This window comes from Littorina saxatilis, linkage group LG3 (assembly GCF_037325665.1).
Source record: "Littorina saxatilis isolate snail1 linkage group LG3, US_GU_Lsax_2.0, whole genome shotgun sequence".
In the NCBI taxonomy this organism is placed as follows: Eukaryota; Metazoa; Mollusca; class Gastropoda; order Littorinimorpha; family Littorinidae; genus Littorina; species Littorina saxatilis.
This window is the reverse complement of record NC_090247.1, coordinates 49,801,658-49,823,863: the sequence shown is the minus strand read 5'-3', so window position 1 is coordinate 49,823,863 and position 22,206 is coordinate 49,801,658. Positions and strand designations below refer to the sequence as shown.

General features: G+C 40.4%; 1 protein-coding gene across 2 annotated transcripts in view; it reads right to left on the bottom strand.

Moving 5' to 3' along the window:
* Positions 1–2,857: 2,857 nt before the first annotated feature.
* The window catches only part of LOC138962558 (probable U3 small nucleolar RNA-associated protein 11), a 60,704-nt gene continuing 41,355 nt past the window's right edge, over positions 2,858–22,206 (bottom strand). The window contains exons 4-11 of one of the 2 annotated variants that reach the window (XM_070334412.1): positions 19,851–19,947; positions 17,138–17,199; positions 15,856–15,958; positions 13,056–13,172; positions 9,236–9,326; positions 7,083–7,162; positions 4,478–4,579; positions 2,858–3,735 (exon numbers count right to left, since the gene is read on the bottom strand). In XM_070334412.1, coding sequence (XP_070190513.1) covers positions 3,649–3,735; positions 4,478–4,579; positions 7,083–7,162; positions 9,236–9,326; positions 13,056–13,172; positions 15,856–15,958; positions 17,138–17,199; positions 19,851–19,947 — 739 coding nt within the window. In that variant the 3' untranslated portion in view covers positions 2,858–3,648. The remainder of the gene's footprint in view (positions 3,736–4,477; positions 4,580–7,082; positions 7,163–9,235; positions 9,327–13,055; positions 13,173–15,855; positions 15,959–17,137; positions 17,200–19,850; positions 19,948–22,206) is intronic. The other variant, XM_070334413.1, reaches the window with a different exon arrangement.

Here is a 22,206-nt window from a genome sequence, read left to right as displayed (position 1 = left end):
CTAAAATTTGCACCCTGCGCAGGAAACAGTCAAGATATTCAGTGATTTTTGGTTTGTTTCCAAATGGAGGAGTGGTCTTATCCACTGATTTGTATAACTTGTTCAGCGAGGTTAGAACCCGGGCAGGTCTGACAAAGTGAGCATAATTTTCTCACGGGAAGCGGGAATTTAATTAAGTTCTGCCTGAAAAAAAGGCAACTGCAAATCGTACCAAGCTCTAGAATACAACTAGTTACTTCGGGGGCGGGGCGGTGTGTTTGTGTGTGGTAGTGTGCGCCCTTATCTGTGCGTGCGTGCGTCTGTCTATTTGTATGTGCGTGTACCGTCTCCCTAACAAATTTTAATTCCCACGTTTGGACAAGCAAGCCAAGAACCGACATTTTACAAACGGGAAACACATCTTTAATGCTGATTAACGGCGGATCGGCTGGCCATCGTTTTACAGCCGATAAAGGCAGTCATTCTGACAGCCCCCCCCCCCCCCCCCCCTCAAGATGTGATTACTCTCCCATCCCCCTTCTGTTAAAACTCCTCTTTAACGTCAGAGTACTTTGTCCTCTCAGTGTCCGACGCTTTATGGCTTTGTTGACAAAGAAACAAAGTACATTTTGTTTGAATGAAGGCCTGGCGCTATTTAATTTGACGTGCTCGATTTCAGTCTCATACGGCTTAAAAAGACAACAACTGCAACACGTTCTAGGGTTGGTTGGTCGGATGAGCTTCCCCTCTCTCGTCCGCCGTCCGCACCCCCCTCCCCCCCCCCCCCCCCTCTCTCTCTCTCTCAGTCCGCCCACAGAAGACGCCGTGTCGGCCGCCTGGCTACACTAATAGCAATACACGTTTGTCTTATGTTGCGTTTGTTTTTCATGGCATTCCTGTTGTTGATGTTGGTTTGTTTAGCGTGGTATCGGCCTGATTTGTAAGAATTAAAATGTCTCCAAATTGTGACTCAGTGATTGATCACGTTGATTGATCTGATATTCTTCTGTATTGAAAACCAACAATGCTTCTTCCGAACACCAGGTGATCAATATGTACATAGAGAGAGAGAGAGGATAGATAGCCCCGAATAGTTGACTTGGACATTCAAAATATTACCCTTCTAGACTCAAGGTTTGTAATATGAGCCGGGTATGCATTCCCCCAATATCTCCTTTGATTCAATCAACCGTGTCGAGATCACGAACTCGAGGTTACTTGTGTGCACAAACCGCGACCGTTCCGGTCACTTAACACAACAGACCACTGAGAAAGCGGGTGTAAGAAAATACCTTACAGACTCTCTCTCTCGATCTCTCTTATTTTCTCTCTGACAAAAAAAGAGGGAGGGGGACAGCGACGTTAATTGGCAGGAGCTATCCTGTGTGTGTATATGTGTGTGAGTGCATGTGTGCGCTGCGCGCGCGTGAGTAGGTACGTGTGTGCGCCTTTCTGGAGGTTAAAACATGTGCAGGGCCAGACTAGGGGGGGGGGGGGGGGGGTATGGGGGTTGCGCACCCCCCCTCCCCTAGCCTAAACATGTACCTCACTTATTTAAAACATTTTGTATTATTGTTTATTTTATGCCGTTTCATGCAAGGAGCGACCATTTTCCTATCTCAGAATATGACCTACCCATCAGCTTCAGGGGGCTTCGCCCTGGACCACCACTGGCAACCCCCCCCCCCCCCCCCCTCTTAGCCTAGTCCGGCCCTGCATGTATGTTTGAAGGGGGGAGAGAGAGAGAGAGAGAGAGAGAGGAAAAAACATATGGTAGTGTTTCCTGGATTGCATTCAAATCAAACCATTTACCAAGCCAATTGAAGTACCATAATTAGTCCTGTACATCAAACGCTACCAATTACTGTCAACTTAAGATGTTATGACTCAACCCTACTCTTATTATGTATTTTGGCGTTTCCCCCCTCTAGTTCTCCTGCTTTCTTTTTCCACTGTGTGTAAAGTAATGCACCAAGACGTTACAGTGGAACCACCCTTTAAGACCCTATAGCTTTTCTGGTTGTCTGCGGATAACGTCTGGAGATTTACCCCCGTTTAAGACTCCCTCCTTTTTAATTTTAAGACCCGATTTTCTCATATTTTGGGAGGTTTTAAAATGTAGGGTTCAATGTATTAGTCTTTTCAGTGTTCACATTAACCAGACATTTCTGGTACTGTTTTATGTGCGAATGGAAAAGAATATGTCAAAACATTAGTCGCACTTGCACCGTTTTGATTGTATCTGATGGCTTTTTGTATCAAATATAGCTGTTAATTAATTCATCGCTACAACTCAGTTTGGCCAGAGAAGTCTTGAACGAGCAGTTTTCATTTGATGTATTAGTCTTCTTTTTTGGGTTAACATCACTTACCACAAAACCTTGTATACCGCAGCTCTAATACTTTCTTCATTTGTTGGGATGGACAAGGCTTCATGTAAAAATCAGAAGTGTATTTAAACAAAGAGATGTGTCAATACAATGTTTTTGTTTTGTTTTTTAGACGGAAGACATAATTTGTTATTATTTTTGTTGTTGTATTTATAATTCCTTACTTGAATCAAATTTTTCAGGCTGTTCTGTTGTGTAGCATGTTAAAGGTTACTGTGCCTTTAATCTTGCAAGTACATTGTCTTGCATCCCTACCGGCCTGTCTTGTAAGGATGACAGGTAACTATTTCAAGTAGTTATCTAAATGCCACTAGATTTGTTTAAAAAAGAAGATAAAAACATACAAACACAAACAAACAAACACCAGGTTGAGATTTTCTTGCTTTACAAATGAACAAGACACAAGGTACAAGCACATCTTCACATACACGTAAGGACACAAGAATATTGTAAAAGAACATTCAATGTTTTCATGTCCTTTTTATTTGTAATTTTTTTTTTTTAATGAAACGGCGTCTTACCAAGTTTGTCCGTTTTACCAAACAAATAAGAATGATACGCACACTTTGAACTACAGTGGAACCCTATTTGTAAGACCTCAACAAATCTGAGATAATCAGTCGCGTGTTTCTTTCAGGCGAGATATTCTTTCGGCTAGCCGCTCGCGAAGCTAGGAGGCGAGATTGTCTATGAAACGGTTTGATCAGGCTAGCTACACAAGAATCAAACACCATTGGTTGATTCCGAAAAGGTCGTCTGCACTGGTCGTTAAAAAAACATGGACAAGCGTGGCTGCCATGTTTTCTCGCTAAGCGAGCAAGCCCAAAGCTACCTAGCGTCGGCTAGCGTCACTCGTGGCGAGATGTGCCCAAGAAACGGTACTGTCTTGCCCCACTCTCGCCTATTCTCGCCTGTAAGAAACAGGGGACAGGTCTTAAAAAGGAGGGAGTTTTAAAATTGAGTTAAATTTACAGAGACTATGAAGAGAAAGTGTGAAAAAGTTACAAAGTAAGGTATTTGAAGAGAGGAAGTCTAACATTGGGGAGGGTTCTACTGTATTCAAAATCAACCATCCATGTCATCTGCATTTGTATTCTACTGTACGTCCACCAACATCATTTTCATAGTATCAGTATCACACACACACACTCACGCACACACATACACATGATCCTTGCCTCTAGCTTCACAAATGGACATACTGACAAACACTCATAAACCAATTCATTGGCTGAAATGTAACACTAACACACATGCATTGAAAATGAATATTCTGGTGTCACCGCTTCCTCTGGTAGCACCACCTGTAGACAGCCGCACACTCTTTTGTCTCTTCCTTCACTAACTTTTTCTTGCTGGTTTTGTCCTGAAAAATGAACAGATAGTATTTTCATTAAAAACCAAACTTGATTTTGCAATAATTTCACCTTCTTGGCTGAAACTAGTGTTAAACTGTAATGCTATGTTAATGATAAACAGGTCAGGCCAAGAACATCAGACAAATACATACATAGCTGTCTTCTTCTATCTGCCTTCAACAGTGTGTTCTTTTTTAAGTAATAATTCTGAGAGAATATCATGAGCATCACAGTGCCACCTTGCATTCTCTATACGTAGTCAAACCTGTCTGTAACAATCACCTATAAAGCAACCAAGTGATCATTATACACAGGTAAACTACACAGAAAACAAGCTTCGCCAGGGATCTTTTTAGGTTGACATACTGGGAAGGTGGTAGTTATGGAGAGGTGGTCACCAAGGCAGGTTCGAACATATTACAAAGTCACACAGTAATATGAACGAGGAGAAGACATTGAACATACCCTCCCTTGCTAAAAGTGCTGTTTTGAATTTGCTCGCAGTTTGCATAGACACATTAGTTATCATAAATTCCTTTTGAATGTTGAATTTCCAGTATGGAAGTCCTCATAGCAGAAGAAGAATGGCGACTGCATGTGAGAGCGAACAACAAAAAGACCAAAAAGCACTGCACAAAATTCTGTTCCGTCGTCTTTCTTCTTCCTTTTTTGAGTACTTCTTGTGCCTGACCACCCCAGTGGTCAAAGTGTCGCCGTTCTTTCTTTCTTTTCAGTCCTCTTAGCTCTAACCTTAGTGAGATGGGTGGAGACCTCCAGTTTGTCGATGATAGTGGTCAGTTCTTTAAGACGGCCGTACCTCTTGGCCAGCATCCCGTATTTCTTGTCCATATCCTGTGTACAGAAAAAGTGGAGTAAATTAAGAGTCAGCACACACAAATTCATGGTCATACAGACAGTACATTCACAGATACAGTAAAACCTGCATCCATCGGACCCTTATTTCGGCGGACACCTTTGCATAACGGACAATTCAAGTGAGGACGGATGTATTTTACTCTCAAAAACACCTTAAAAGAGCGAACACCTCAAAGGCGCGGACGCGGACACCCTTTTTTGGTACCGATTGGGTTCGTAACTTGTCAACAATGGACAAACCCTTGAAGCAGACAGCTTTTAGCAGACGCTGGTCCGCCATCTTGGTTCTGCAAATACAATCTCGCTGGCGATGTGAACGCGCGAGAAGCTTATTTTGTAAGCCAATGACAGCACTTGAAAGAAGTTGATTTTTGTATGGTGCACGCTCATTGGTCGATGCCGTGAACTCACAAACATTTCGGGTTTCTACTTTCTGAACTGTGATGCATCTTCGTCTCATCCTTCGTCTTCGTCTCATCATGCCAAAACGAAAAATTGACTTTAGAAGAGAGAGTCGATGTCATAAAGACCGTTCGAAAAGTTGCTGATGAGCTGAATTGCAGAAAAACTCAAATTTCCAACATAAAAGCTGATCGAACACAAATTCTCAGTCAGTGGGACTCCGGTGCCAGATCGACGGCAAAATGTGTTAAGAGAAGAAAAACAACCTATGATGAGTTGAACGAAGAACTCTTCGAGTGGTTTTCAACAGCTCGATCAAAGAATCGTCCAGTGAATGGCCCATTGCTTCAGATAAGAAACCGATTGCACCGCTCTCTGTCTCTGTCTTTGTGTCTCTGTCTCTCTCTCTCTCGCTTGTTCTCTCTCCCTCTCTCCCTCTCTCTCTCTCTCTTCTTTTTTTTACAAAAAACAAAAAAACTTGAGGGCTTCAAAACTTTGAGTTTTAATAATCACTGTGGCAAAAATGAATCAGTGACTGTTGGATGTTTTTTTTCCAAAAAAATGTTGGCGCATTCATATTCATAAAAAAGGACACCTTGCTACAAAGGACAGTGGCAAGGCTCCCCAAGAGTGTCCTTTGCTCGCAGGTTTTACTGTACCACACTGCCACTGAGGACAAGGGAGAAGAGGAGGAGCTTAGAAGAGAGAATTAATCAAAACAACATAGCTCAATAGCTGAAATTGTTTAATTCTGTATCTGGATTCTAAAATCTACATTTATTTTCTTCTCAGGAAATGAAAGGCTGTGACTAACATTCAAGAACAATAACTTTTCCACAGCAAATGATTCATTTGCATTCAAAGGCTGAAACACTTTTTGGTTTTTTGTTGCACAAATGGTTTTTGCATGTTTGATTATTTTTACTTTGCCATACGCCAGTTTGGGAGGATGCATGCTAGGTATTTTCATCTGTTTATAACCTACTGAACTCATGATCTTTTAAGTGTGCAGTTAGTCTTGTGTTTGAGTGCACACACAAATGGGAAATGGCACTAGGAGGTCTGAACAGAAGTTGACCTGGGAGATTGAAAAGTCTCCACCAGATGCGGCCGGGATTCAAACACTCAACATTCTGCATGGAAGACCGGCATCTTATCCACTAGGCCAAGGCGCCTGTTGTCATAGCAGATACAAACCCAAACATCAATCATCTCTTGCATAAATCCAGGCCTGGGAACCCCAATTTTGCATTTATATGAAGTCTTATATCGTGCGCGTATCTCCAGACTCGGACTCAAGGCGCAGGGATCTATTTATGCCGTGTGAGATGGAATTTTTTACACAATACATCACGCATTCACATCGACCAGCAGATCGCAGCCATTTCGGCACATATCCTACTTTTCACGGCCTATTATTCCAAGTCACACGGGTATTTTGGTGGACATTTTTTATCTATGCCTATACAATTTTGCCAGGAAAGACCCTTTTGTCAATCGTGGGATCTTTAACGTGCACACCCCAATGTAGTGTACGCGAAGGGACCTCGGTTTTTCGTCTCATCCTAAAGACTAGCACTTGAACCCACCACCTAGGTTAGGAAAGGGGGGGAGAAAATTGCTAACGCCCTGACCCAGGGTCGAACTCGCAACCTCTCGCTTCCGAGCGCAAGTGCGTTACCACTCGGCCACTTTGTCCCGATCACCTCGCATCTCGTCACTTCTTACGAAATTCAAATTGGCACTAGTAACATGTTTATCACTGAACTAGGTTAATCCAGACTCATATCACGTAACATTCCACAAAAGTGGAACAAGTACAGTATCAAAATACTGAGTCGGCTAAGATATTTTCTTGTTGAAAAAAGTAGTCTAAAAGTTGTTTCGTCAAGCGTTTTTATCACCGGCCGAACTCATCGTATTTCAAACAATCAACAGTACACAATACAGTGAAACACAACAAAGACCTTGAGTCAGAACCGGTCCATATTTGAGTTCATGTTTGATTGTCCAAGTTTCTGACGAGTATAATTATTTTTTATTGTTTATCTTGTTAAAATAGGAAAGAGAACGTCACCTGCTGCTGTTCTGGTGTCACTGCTAGAATGGCTTCCTGCTGTCTCTTCCCTTCTTCCAACCGAGTTCTGGCTCTTGGAACTGCAGCAGAAAATGACACACTTGCTTTAGTCAAAAGGCTCAAAAGACTGTTATGCATTCCTTGAATCTAATTATCTTTAAATTTAAAAACATAAGTCAAAATGTTGAATTCTTAAAGATTCCTGGATTGAATAAAAACTGTGGGATTTGAAAACATCAACGGATTAACATGTAAGTACTGCAAGTGGCAAATATGGTATGAAAGTAACAAATGGTGGAAGAATACAAACCCAGTCAAGAACTGAATTTCCCATAATTGTGATTTAAAAATAAAAGCAAGTTGTAAAATGGAAGGATGCACTGTTCAATAGTTTCCCAGGCCAACTTTATACATTTAGTCAAGCCTTTTTGAAGAGTTACGCCCCGCTAACAAAACATCGAACACTGAACAGGAAACACATGGTCGACGAGTTAAAGCAACGATCGCAGCGAATAACTGGCTCTGATTTTTATGTTAACTGTTATGCAGTGTCTAATCCATATGTTGCTTTTTCGTTCAAAAATATGCACATCGGAGTTACAATCACTGCAGTGATCGCTAAGCACACATTTCTGTTTCCAATGCTGCCGTGACCTCGACCTCAAGCAAAACTCACGTGACCTCAGGCAAAACACATTGTCCCTAACACTTGAGTGCAAGTGATCCAGCATTGCCGATACAAATCGTTAACTGCAATGTATATATTTTTGAAAGAAATGGAATAGTATTGAGCGGACACTGCATAACATACATAGTGAGTTATTTGCAGCGATCGTTGTTTTAACTGGTCGACTACATGTATGTGTTCCCTGTTCGACCATGTGTTTAAAACTGTTTGTCCTTTTATGCAGGTTTTGTTAGGGGGGCGCAACTCCTTTTCGCTTGTAAGTCCTGACTGAGTTGTGTCCGGAAAATATCTATTAGTTTGTTAATTAAATGTTTTCATAAAGGTTGACCTTTTTACTTAAACACTGAAAAGTGATAATATTCCTGATCAATTCCTGGATTAAAAAATATTAGATATATTATGTTTACTGTACAAATGTGCTCCTAAGAAAAGAAAATCAGTTTGTGAATATTAGGTCTTATGTTGGCAAACTCGGTATCGGTAAGCCTGATTTTAAAAGTCTTGATGGGATATCAGAGTTGATCTTTTAGTTTCAGGCCACCAGCTTCACTAAATGTATTGATATCGCTTTTTGCAACTTTTTTTAACATTTTTTTTAACGTTCAAGCACTACTACACGGCAACACAGGAAAAATGCTGAAATTATGCTAAAAAAACTTGCCAAATGATTTTTGTGGGGGAAAAGATACATATTTGCCAAAAAGCCTTACCTGAAGAAAAAAACCACTGATTTGTTTAACCCTTTCGTTGCCAATCAAAACTTGCGTATGTGCATTCCTGACTGCCAGGGAATATTGGAGTTCGGAGTGTAATAATTCACAAAAAATTCTAGCTCCAAACTGGCAGTAGGTAGGTAAGTAAAACCTATGTTATTTGTAAGGGAAATTGAACCAAGAATCTGTTTTTAGTGTCTAATCATGGAAATAATAATTAGTTTGGCTTATAATGATGTTTAAATATGAACTTTTGAAAAATCAGTCCGGCGCATCTTCCGGTGCCTGTGGATCAAACACACGTGGCTGTTTTGCTCGCTCCAAGAAAGGATTATAATCACTATCATCTACCTGTTTCCAACGAATCGTCCGAAAGAAGATCTCCCCCTTCCCCTGTCAGTATCCATAATCATTTGCACTGCCTGTAGCGTCAGTCCGGCTTTGTTTTTCCCTACTAGGGCCCGGTCGACTGTCCCCGTTAGCCATTTTGACAAGTCGAGATTTCTCTCCCTTACCCTGTCGCCAAGGTCGAAAATAGCCTTCAGACGCAAAACCGCGTCACCATTTATGTTTATTCATGAGAATGAGGTATCCTACCAAGCCATTGGCTGCTATTTTTGTGTCAGCAGTGACATAGTATTCTGGAAAATCCCGGAACGGAGAGGCCTAAGGCGCTGTGTCTGCACAAGCACATGACGGGTATACCCGTCCAAAGGCAGTCAAGTGGTTAAGCAACATAACAGTTCACTCACCATCTTTTTTTGAATCCACAAATACTATGTGCTTGTTCTGTCGAAACTGTGGATCCAACAGTTGAAGGTCAGCTTTCAACTTCTCAATTTTCTGCAAATACCATACAGAAAGGGATTATAGCATTTACATGAACAGGTGCATACAGTTCTAATTTATAAAAACAAAAATGGAAGTTCATAAAAAGAAAGACGCCACTTAAAAGGTGTTAAAATATGTTGCTTGCATGCTGAGAGGTTTCAATCAGTTTGCTTTTAAACTATAAATGTTTGCAAGAACAAGCTGTTCAGAATCTGCGAGTTTTGTCAAACTGCAGAAAAAGTCTATGTAGAAAGGGAACGTTCTAGCATGCTGTGTCATCTTCCTGTAAAATAGTATATGCTCATGTCCCCATAACAAATCTTCTTCTTCATTCATGTGCTAAAACTCACACAGTTCACTTGTTGTTTTTCGCTTGAGTGGGTTATATGTATATGACCGTTTTTACCCTGCCATACGCCGCTTTCCGGGTAAGCATGCTGGGTATTTTTGTGTTTCTATAAGTATAACCCACCGAACTCCTTCATGGATAACATGATTTTTTCTTGTGCTTGCCTGTACACACGAAGGAGGATAAGGCAGTAGCTGGTATCCACATAAGTTGACCTCGGAGATTGGAAAAATCTCCACCCTTAACCCACCAGGCGCAGCCGGAATTTGAACCCACAACCCTCTGATTGGTAGGCCTATGTCTTATCCACTAAGCCAATGCGCCCGTCACCATCACAAATGTTCCATGTGAGATTGCACCGCTGTTGCCATTCCATGACTACCAAACCTTGTCTGAATCAACTCAGTTATCCTCCTTTGTAATTGCACAGAGATAAAAACAAATTAATTCCAACTGAAAACTGTTGTACTAGAGTAAAACCTCTATCTGAGGACTGTCTATTCTTCTTCTTCTTCTTCTTCTTCTGTGTTCATGGGTTGAAACTCCCACGTACACTCGTGTTTTTTGCACGAGTGGAATTTTACGTGTATGACCGTTTTTTACCCCGCCATTTAGGCAGCCATACGCCGTTTTCGGAGGAAGCATGCTGGGTATTTTCGTGTTTCTACAACCCACCGAACTCTGACATGGATTACAGGATCTTTTTCATGCGCACTTGGTCTTGTGCTTGCGTGTACACACGGGGGTGTTCGGACACCGAGGAGAGTCTGCACACAAAGTTGACTCTGAGAAATAAATCTCTTGCCGAACGTGGGGACGAACTCACGCTGACAGTGGCCAACTGGATACAAATCCAGCGCGCTACCGACTGAGCTACATCCCCGCCCTATGTCCCCATAACAAATCTTCTTTTTCATTCATGTGACTTGACGGATGACTGTTTGCGTTAGTGAGACTGTGATCATACTCATAATAATCATACTCACTTATTTTCTTATGATGTTTTTATTTTTTATTATGCATTCTTATTCTTTTGATTGGAAATGAGTATTGTTACAATACAATTTCCATATGGATTAATAAATTTGAGTTGAGTTGAGTTGAGTTAAGTTGAGTTAAAACCCCCACAGTTCACTTGTTGTTTTTCGCACGAGTCGGTTATATGTATATGACTGTTTTTACCCTGCCATTTAGACAGCCATACGCCGCTTTCCGGGTAAGCATGCTGGGCATTTTCGTGTTTCTATAAGTATAACCCACCGAACTCCTAATATGGATAACATGATTTTTTCTTGTGCTTGCCTGTACACACGAAGGAGGATAAGGCAGTAGCAGGTATCCACATAAGTTGACCTCGAAGATTGGAAAAATCTCCACCCTTAACCCACCAGGTGCAGCCGGAATTTGAACCCACAACCCTCTGATTGGTAGGCCTATGTCTTATCCACTAAGCCAATGTGCCCGTCACCATCACAAATGTTCCATGTGAGATTGCACCCCTTTTGCCATTCCATGACTACCAAACCTGGTCAGAGTGAATCAAGACTCCTTTGTAATTGCACAGAGATAAAAACAAATTAATTCCAACTGAAAACTGTTGTACTAGAGTAAAACCTGTATCTGAGGACTGTCTATTCTAACTTAAGACTCCCTCTACTTTAAGACTGCATCTTCTCATACTTTTTCCCCACAGTATATGTATCAGTAAAATCACACCTATGTTAAAGGCATATGTACGCGCTCCCGTGTTTACAAAGTGTAGTTTGCCCACAATCGATGTCAAATGCATCATAAGGCCATATAATGACGATATGTCGCAATGCGCGGACCATATACATGCATTACAGCTTGTTCTAGCCTCTGAAAAAGTGAGGATGTCAACAAAGACGCGGAGTTATTTCCCTTGCGTCAACATTCCCTCTGTTGGCAAATCTATAAATAGGACGATCTAGATCAAAATAAAAATTCAAATATCTCAACATTTAAGGGGTCCTAGACCACAATATTTTGCAGGGAACTTAATTTAGCATGTCTCCAGCTGTTGGTAAAGCAATTAGCGTGTATATTCATCGAGTTAATATGCCTTTAAAGGGCAGCTGTTGGGTTGTGGCTCTCAAAATCCGTTCAACAGTGTGACTTCTCATGTAACTGAAACTATACCTATTAGTTACTGGTTGATTTTCAAAGCTCAATAACACAAGTCCCAAGATTTCAGACATGCTAATATGCTTTTAATCAAAGAAAGTCTGCATTCTTGGTCCGAGCGAGTCCAATGTGCTCGAAAATTACTTCCCTTGGACGCGTGACATAAATTCAGGAATCACTTGCGTGGAAAGCTCTCTGTCTTCATACCGTGAAGTAGGCACGGTCAGGGCATCTCATCTTGCCCTGAAGAAGTGCACTTCACGGGTGGGCGAAGAAAAACTAAAGACGGGGTGCGAGAAAGACTTCCCCTTGAGAGATAATGTCAATGAGTACACAATCCCAGAGATTTGCTTCATGTATCCCGCCACCTCTCCAATCATGCATGGAACCTTTACAGCTGTCCTAGTGATAACGCTATACTGGAGTCTTCGTATCAGCCTAATCGCTGTCCTAGATTGACGTCACTGCAGCCGGCCAGAGGCTAAAACTGTGTATGCTCTTATTGTACTAACAGAGTTGTTGGTCACAGATTTCACATCGTTTTGACCCGCCAACAACTTCGCTTTCTTTCAGATTGTGAGTACCAGCAGCAAGTTTCACACATTGTTATCATGTAAATAAAAGTGTGTTCTTGTGGAACAATTCAACAGTCTTTTGTTGAATCTACTCAGAAAACTTTAAAATGCAACTTTGCACGTGACTCCGTGCATTTTTGAGGCCCGGTAACCCGACAGCTGCCTTTTAAGACTCTGTTAGAAACCCTTATTTTTTTCTGATTGTTGGTGGTCTTCGGGGCTTCACACAGACTCTCAACCCAGAGGGTCTCAGGATCCCCTTCCTTGAATAAGGTGTCAAAAGAGTGATTAATGTTCTTGCTTTCAGAAGACACATTCTTCCGCAAAAGGACATTTGGAGTCCTACACAAAAACATTATAGTCATACATGTATCTGTGAGATTAACTCTGTAAATTTGCATCAGTTCAGATCTTGAGAACATTTGCTTAAAACAGTACCGATGGTATGCACAATAACGGATATAGTGCGTCCAAGGACATAGCTTTACAGGTTAGGTGCATCCCTGTACCAAATCCATGAACTTCTGGTACATTTTTTCCCGGCTACTAGTGCACACAGGACACAGCGATGTACATTTTGGGGAGACCTAGTCTTAAAACAGAGGTACCACTGTGCAACTAAGTTTCCAGTAACCAGTAAGCGCCACCTTCATACCTTACAGAAACTCTCACCTTCAACTCAACATTTCTTTTCATTGTGACATAACGTAGGTCATTCCTCTGCATTAGCAGCTCTTGCTCCTCTGTCAACTTCTCCAGTTTCTCCTCCTTCGTCTGGTGCACCCCATCCTGTTTGGAGAGAAATCTTCATTAATATTCTGATATTGCCAATTGATGTTACATGTACTGTATTGCTTCTTTTTTACATTTAGTCAAGTTTTGACTAAATGTTTTAACATAGAGGGGGAATCGAGACGAGGGTCGTGGTATATATGTGTGTGTGTGTGTGTGTGTCTGTCTGTGCGTGTGTGTGTGTAGAGCGATTCAGAGTGAACTACTGGACTGATCTTTATGAAATTTGACATGAGAGTCGTATGATATCCCCGGACGTTTTTTTCATTTTTTGGATAAATGTCTTTGTCAGTTTGATGACGTCATATCCGGCTTTTTGCAAAAGTTGAGGCGGCACCGTCACACCCTCATTTTTCAATCAAATTGAAACCCCGCGGGTTAGGGGGAAGAATTTACCCGATGCTCCCCAGCATGTCGTAAGAGGCGACTAACGGATTCTGTTTCTCCTTTTACCCTTGTTAAGTGTTTCTTGTATAGAATATAGTCAATTTTTGAAAAGATTTTAGTCAAGCAGTATGTAAGAAATGTTAAGTCCTTTGTACTGGAAACTTGCATTCTCCCAGTAAGGTAATATATTGTACTACGTTGCAAGCCCCTGGAGCAAATTTTTGATTAGTGCTTTTGTGAACAAGAAACAATTGACAAGTGGCTCTATCCCATCTCCCCCCTTTCCCCGTCACGATATAACCTTCGTGGTTGAAAACGACGTTAAACACCAAATAAAGAAAGATTGAAATTTTGGCCAAGCAATCTTCGACGAAGGCCGGACTTTGGTATTGCATTTCAGCTTGGAGGCTTAAAAAATGATTAATGACTTTGGTCATTAAAAATTCGAAAAATGTAATTAAAATTATTTTTATATAAAATGATCCAAATTTACGTTTATCTTAGTCTTTATCCTTTTCTGATTCCAAAAACATATAAATATGTTATATTCGGACTAAAAACAAGCTCTAAAAATAAAAAATATAAAAATTATGATTAAAATCAAATTTCCGAAATCGATTTAAAAACAATTTCATCTTATTCCTTGTCGGTTCCTGATTCCAAAAACATATAGATATGATATGTTTGGATTAAAAACACGCTCAGAAAGTTACAGAAAAGCGTGCTTTGCAGCACAACCCAACCACTACCGCGCTAAACAGGCTCGTTAATTTCACTGCCTTTTGTACGAGCAGCGGACTACGGTCATTGTGAAAAAATGCAGTGCATTCAGTTTCATTCTTTGAGTTTGACAGCTTGACTAAATGTTGTTATTTCGCCTTACGTGACTTGTTTTTGTTACGTTCGGGAAGACGCTTTAGTGTGCCCTTTTAATCAATAAAATAATATTATATATTTGACTGTACATGAGACTGAAACATTAATCTGTGGCACAGAAAATTACTTACTTTTGGCACAAAATCTTACATTACATAAAGGGACAAGAATAAAAATGTATTAAACATTGCTGTTGTGTCTGCGGTGTCAAAATTTGCGACATCTATATATATAGTGATGTCTCCATGCTGTTTCCACACACACACTCACACACTTTAACATTTTCATATACAAAATACTAAAACATCTCAACCCTAATTCACAATTAAACATTACATTTACTGTATTGCATTCTTACTTCCTCCAATATGTTATGAAGCTATGACAAGGCTGGATACGCTAGACATGGGAAGTGATTGAAAGAAATTTAACTCTGAAAACTACAACTGATTTTTGTTTTAGAAAGGTTACTTACTGGTTTGTTTATTCACATACTAAACAATGGAGTTGGGGGGCATGCTCCCCTGAACATTTATTTTCTATGAATCAAAATCCAAAATTTGTGTACGTATTTTTGTCAAGGACTTGAAAAGAGCTGTAACATGAAGTAATTTACAATAAAGATAGTAAGAAGAACAAGAGGCGAAGCCTTCAAGGCTCACGTAAGAAATCGACAAACAGAAACACAAACTCAATCACTCCGTCACACATACACACACACACAGAAAGAGCATAGGTGAAACTGTGCAAGAAAGCGAGACACTAGATCTATCTGTCTGCATGTAGCCTACTTACAGGGACACGACTGGCAACTAGTCTCGGCCCGCTCAAATTAACAATGACCGAGACTTTCAGTAATTCCTTCGCGTGACGTCTAACCCTCTTACGTCATAATGTGACGTCAATGTAATGTGACGTCTTCAAATGTTAGAGTTTCTACCACAGACATACACATACATACATACGCACGCACAGACAGACAAAAGTTAGCATCGCATAGGCTACACTTACGTGAGCCAAAAAGTACCCAAAGGACACACACACACACGCGTCTATTATATTATATACACAGGGTAAATAATAAATGCAATGATCATCAGTCACTTGTCTACCAAAAATCGATTTTTGGCGGCATGGACTCTACTTCTTTTTTGTGTGCACAGAAAGTGAACTTTACTGAAGCAGACATCTGCTCCTATTTGCACAACACATACCATTGAGTAGACAGTCAAGTATGTCCTGAGCGTGTGAGTAAATGTGTGCAAATATTTTGTTGTCTGTGGGTTAAAGTGTGTCCAGAATGTTTGGCATTGGTTTTTGTAATTGTTGCTATGTGCCAGAATTGTAAACAAGAACATAACTCGGAACTGATGTCATTTTTTTCTTAAAAGAAATCAAGTTTGTTTCTTATTCATACCACTTTCTCTGTGGAGACCATGTTGAAGTAAAACTCATCTGGATTCCTGTTTGCTGCCTTCACACGTAGTGCCTTGATCTTTTCCTTTTTCTTGTTGTAATCCCTGCAGCCAAACAAATTACAGCCATAACTATTACATGTACTTTTCAAAAAGTAAGACTTCCTTGCACTTACCAAAACAAAACAAATTATGATAGAAAAACTTCAAACAAACACTCTCTAGTACAGATACATTCTGAAGCTCACTAGAATGTACATGAAACAGTACACTACAAATAGTAATAATTACACCTACATCTTTCACATGATAAGCATTGTGATACAAAATAATCTAAAAACAAGAACCAAAACAAAAAACAAATAGTGTCGGGCAAAATTACTACATTTAGTCAATCTGTCGAACTCACAGAATACACTGCATATTTTCACTGAGACAATACAGCTTCGTCAATCTCAGTGGCAAGGAAATTGCTGACACTTTTCACAGTGAAAACGACAAGCCTGCATTAGCGCATAGCGCAGTAACGTTTGCGCTAGTCGGAAAGCACGCTTTTCTGTATTCTTTAACTTTCTGAGCTTGTTGTTAATCCAAACATAACATATCTGTATGTTTTTGGAATCAGGAAGTGATAAAAATAAAATGAAATCATTTTTGGATCGATTACTGACATTCTAATTTTTATAGGTATTTTGACATTTTTAATGACCAAACTCATTAATTTATTCTTAAGTTTCCAAGCTGAAATGCAATCTCATAGTCCGGGCTACGTCGAAGATTGCGTGACCAAAGTTTCAATCAATTTGATTGAAAAATGAGGGTTTGACAGTGTCGCCTCAACTTTTAGTTTTACAAAAAGCCCAATATGACATCATCAAAGACATTTATCCAAAAATGAAACAAAACGTCTAGGGATATCATTCTAGTAGGAACTCTCATGTGGAGTTTCACACACCACCACCCTCGTCTCCATTCCCCGTCTATGTTAAACCATTTAGCCAAAACTTGACTAAATGTAAAATCAAACCGAACACATTCTTGACGACAAATGTGACACACGTAGATAAGGAGTGCAAAGAAAGTAGTTGTATTGATGTACTTAGACAAGCTAGATGGCCAGGTAAGGAACGCAAAATGAGTGAACATGAAAAGCATGTTTAAAGACAGTTAGGCAATGCATCAATTTAATAAAAATAGGATAGTAAATGATCATGTATGGCATATCATTAGCAGGATGAACGCACTTGCCTACACTGTATACACATAAACTCAGTGCTAACTCACCGAGCACGCTCCACATAATCTTTGTGTTTCTCCAGCTGACCAAGGTGAGCTCTGTGTGCAGGCTGCAACATCAAACACATGAGATATTATATACATTATAAAAATATGTATTGTACTCCACAGTCGCTCAAGACCTAAAACAACAGACATATAATGATATAATAATATATTGGAATACAGCCGAACCTGCCCTTGTGACTGCAGATGACCATTTAAACTGTGAACAATGTCTATAACGACCACATGGAAAATGAGTTTGTTGTTCATTTCAAGCGGTGAATCAACAGTCCTTTGTTTATAAATTTTATACAGCAGTACTAGTACCTCCCATAATGACCAGCCCTAAGTTCTAACCCCTCCCTCCCTCCCCGACTACTAATTTTCTGGGCACAGATGCCTAAATTCACATCATAACTAATCTAAATCTTTGAATGGAAACGTCCTCCTTTTTCCAACGATTGATCTACCAACAAAGGGTCAATAACGACTTTTAGTTTTACCATAATACCAGTGAATGTCAAAGTTTGTCATTACCATTACCAAGCACCTCCCCTCACTTATAGTCACGCCATTGGTCAGGTGCAGTAGTCATAAAAATAGTGCATTCAACTCTAGTGGCCTGCGGCTGCCCGCAACTGACTTTTGGGTTTCAATGCCCTCAGAGTAGGGTGGAGAGAAAAACAACCCACCTCAAAAATGAAAGTGTGGACGCTGCTCTGATTGCAGACACGCTAGAATTCTGTTTGTTTATACACTTTGTATACGTATATTCTGTGATGGTGTGCTTATCAATTGAGTGAAGGAATTATTTTGAATAAACATTTACAAACCTTCCCTTGACTCCAGTTTATGAGTTGTTTGTCAAAGAGCTCTGCTTAAGTTCAACTTTTTTTTAAATCATTGAGACGTGGTGTTAACATTGTGACCTAACAAACACAGATGACGCAAGAAGATAGTCCTATAGTTTAGTCACAGATCTCAGAGAGAGGCAATAACTGTACAACCACGGAATCGCAGAATGTCTCTGAAAATTGTTTAATTAAAATTTCCAATAAAGACCCCTCCTTTTTACATCCAAATTTTCAGGAAATTTTCTAGGTTGTTTGTGTGAATTCATGGATTCATTTTTTTTTTCTCAGCAAGGGAGGTAACTGGGTAATTTCATGTTATTTGTCTTAATCCTTTTTTACATGCACCAACCCACCTAGTGATTCGTTAATTGTTTCAAGTGGAACAAATTTTTAAAAAAATGTGTCAATCAAAATAAACTGTGAGAAAAAAAGAATAGACCACACAGACATACAAGAGAGAAAATTAAAGAGAAAGAGATAACTTTATTTATTTGTCCAGGGTGCAATTTTTTATCAACAGAGTGAGAGAGAAACAGTGCGGGGTCTGCTAGAAGTAAAAGCAGGCAAGTGTATAATTTTCAAATACTCAAAATGTAGAATTGCCTATCACTCCCAAATCACTTTCTTAGTTCCTTGCCTAGGTTATCAGTTCGATCTAAAACCAACAACAACTGATGATAAGGTACACTTAACCCAAATTTTAAGCTGAACAGTGACAACAAAGCAAATTAGTTGGCTTTACAGGGGACACAATGCAGAGCTCCGATTCATCTTTTGTGTCACTGATATATATATGTGTGTGTGTGTCTCCCATCCCAACTGCAAAAGAGCCATGCGTGCCATGCACGTGCCGCTTTAAAAGGCCCCAGCGGTTGTCACAATGTTCAGCCTGACTGCATACCTCAAAAAACGTCTCTTTTCTTGACAGCAAGCCCTGGTGGACGATTCTTTTCTGCACTGCACTGTGACTGAAGTTAGACTGATTATGATACCTTTGAGCACTCAACAGCTTGGGCGTTTTATAGGGGCACACGAGGAAGACTTGGGGTAGGTCGGAAGGGAGACACACACAGTGACAGTGACACTGATACACATCAGGGGACAGGATCTAGGATAGCAAAAGTTGTATTGTGCCCCCTCTTTCTTTGTGAATGCATTTTATTAGTTTCATAGCTTCAAGAAGAAATGCAAAGAAGACAGAGTGAGAAGATAAAATGTGCTGGTACAGTGACAGATACATTAATAATGTTTATGACCACACAGTTGAAATAGAGATCTGTGAAGCCGATCAAATGTCCTATTCATGTTGATGAGGTCAGAACATATTTGTCAAATTCACCAAAGTTTGTAGCAACATCCCTGTGAGTGTGACAGGTTTCACGTTCACTTCTTTGATTCTCCTTATGACACATTAAGATGATTAACAATAACACCTAGCTATCGTTTTTTACAGAAGGAAATTGATTTAAAAGGAAATCAATTTGGTAAACCCCGATATCCAACGTGAATAATATTAATAACAAGTTTATGTTTCTCATCTGTTCGGTTGGCAGCGATCTTTTGTGGCAAGAGCATGGTAGAACTAGAAGTTTATACAATAGGACGTCAGCCGGCATTGATTATCTCACATAAACTCCATAATGATTACCCCCCCCCCCCTCCCTTCCAAAGTGCTGCTGATCGAAATTGACATCCCGAATTCCACTAATTGAGTCTAATTTGTGATAAAAACGCATTCACTTCTGATTCTGTCTGGAGTTGAGTTCGTTTTGGCAGAAGCCCGGTTTAAGTCCTACCCATAGCCGTATGCGAAGTCAATAAATATCAGTCAGTCAGTGCTGCACTTTGTCTGAAATAGTTACCTGGGATCGTTCTCTGTGAACTTTTTGATGCGCCTTGGCAGCCTTTTTGAATGACCCAGACATGGTTGTGGCAGTAGGCTCGTAACACCCTATACTGCTATAGATTCCACAAAAACAGAACCACGTTTTTTCAACACAAGGGAAATCACTCGCATCTTGCATTATTAATGAATTTTGACTTTGGTGAAAAAGAGTTCTCATTCAAGCGAGGTAACTCGAGAGGTATGACCGTAACTTGCTAGGTTGCCAAGTTGCCAACTTGCTATACTAGAAAATCGAAAACAGACAAACAAATAAATCCGACAAACAAGGCCAAAAAACACACATCAAGTTGAAAATGAAATAACTTGAATACAGACGTAAGACATTTGATTGAATAAACACAAGTCACAGTTAATTTCAAGACTGACGGGAGGCCGGTGTGTGCCGGTGTGTGTGTGTGTCACAGAGATATAGATACGATATAATGCGTATGTGTGTGTGTGTGTGTGTGTGTGTGTGTGTGTGTGAGTGTGTGTGTGTGTGTGTGTGACAGTGTGTGTGTGTCTCAGCCTGTCAGTGTGTGCCAGCCTGAGTGTGTGTGTGTGTGTGTGTGTGCCAGCGGATCTGGGTTTTGAAAGTGAGGGGTGCAAAGTTCTTTTTTTTTTGTTTTTTTTTTGTATCTTATCAGCGAAGGCGCGAAGCGCCGAACCGATGGCGCGAAGCGCCGAGCATGCTAGGGGGGTCCGGGGGCATGCCCCCCGGAATGTTTTTTTTAAAAAGGAAGCAAAATTGTGCAATCTGGTGCAATCTGAGCGTGTAAAGTGCTATTTTCAGGTGATACATTTTTCTTCTTTTTTTTTTCTTCTTTTTTTTTTTTTTTTTTTTGTCCCGCTGGGGGGAGTGCAATTGCACCCATTGCACCCCCCCCCAGATCCGCCCCTGTGTGTGTGTGTGTCATGTGTGTGTGTGTAGTGTGCCGCAGTGCAGTGTGTGTGCCACGGTTTGTGCATCGATGCAACCTCGCACGCAAGAATTAAGACGCGAACATGATCAGCAAACTTAAACCTGCTTTCAACACATGCACAAGTCACTGATCAAGCGTACTGGCACGTGTACAAAGGTGTTTATTATCCTTACAATAGCTAATTCTGTATCGCTGTTTTGTTGTTTGCCTGTGCAAAAGTATATGAATGGTGACATATGCGTGTATCAAACCACCATGCAGTTCCTGTATAATGTAAACTTCAGTGTTGCTTTGTTGTAAAATGAAATCAAGTATACAGATCATTCCCCCTTACTCCCGACGACATAGAATTACTGTTTTAGTGTGTTCAATCTATTCGGGTCATAGATTTCTTCGATTTGTTTGGATATCCTACATCAGTCAGTCCAAAATGTCACTGTTAAAAACGAATAATTAACAAACGGAGAATTACAACTTTAGTTTTATATTTTCAAAAAGGACAGTGGCAGGATAAAAAGTAATGCATACCTTGAATTGATATTCTGTTATTGGCAAACATATAGGCCTATTAGATAATTAGTAATCGTGGCATGTGGTTAGCAGCTGAACTGCTTCTAGCTTACCTGTAAGAATCATGATTTTTGCACCTGGAACCAGACTTTGTGCTGACATAACTTAAGCAACTAGTCTCAGTATTTCAACTGTATTGTCGCAGTGTTCGTACTGCCTACCAGATGTTTTTTCACCACTGCTTAGAGTGCTATTTGAATCGTTTCTTTTTGTGGCCTTTGGAATGGTTCTAAGCAAAGATGCTTAATTTGGTACATGTATATTTATTACCAAATAAATATGTCTTGGTGATAGACCAACCAGATAGCCCCCCCCCCACCACACCCTCTTTTTGTGTATGTTAAAGTTTGTAGTAACATGCAAGATTGTTTTGTGATTATTTTTTTTTAAATATCTGTAGCCTTTTGTTTCTGTTTACTTTTGGTCCCAAGGGGTCGGCTTCTCGTGCCGGGACTGTTTTCGCTGAGCTTCCCCACCCCTTTCGTTCTTCTCTTCTGTCTTGTTTCTGCCTTTCTGGTCCTTTCACCTGTATTTCACTCATTAAAGTCTTCCCAACGCAAACAAGAACATACTGCTTTTTTTCAATATTTTGTTAGTTTGTGGCAATTTCTGAGATTGAGTCTCACTCAGTCTTGTTTTAATTAAACTTGTTGCTAGCTCTTGGTGTTCCATACCCTTACAGGCGACTCCCTCCTCCCCCCTCCCCATCCCCCCCCCCCCCCCCCAAGTACCCCTTGAACCGCCCCTGCAGTTTTGACACGCCCACACACAAAACCGCACGCGTTCATACGTTTGCACAGACACACACACACACACACGCGCGCACAAACGCACACCGCG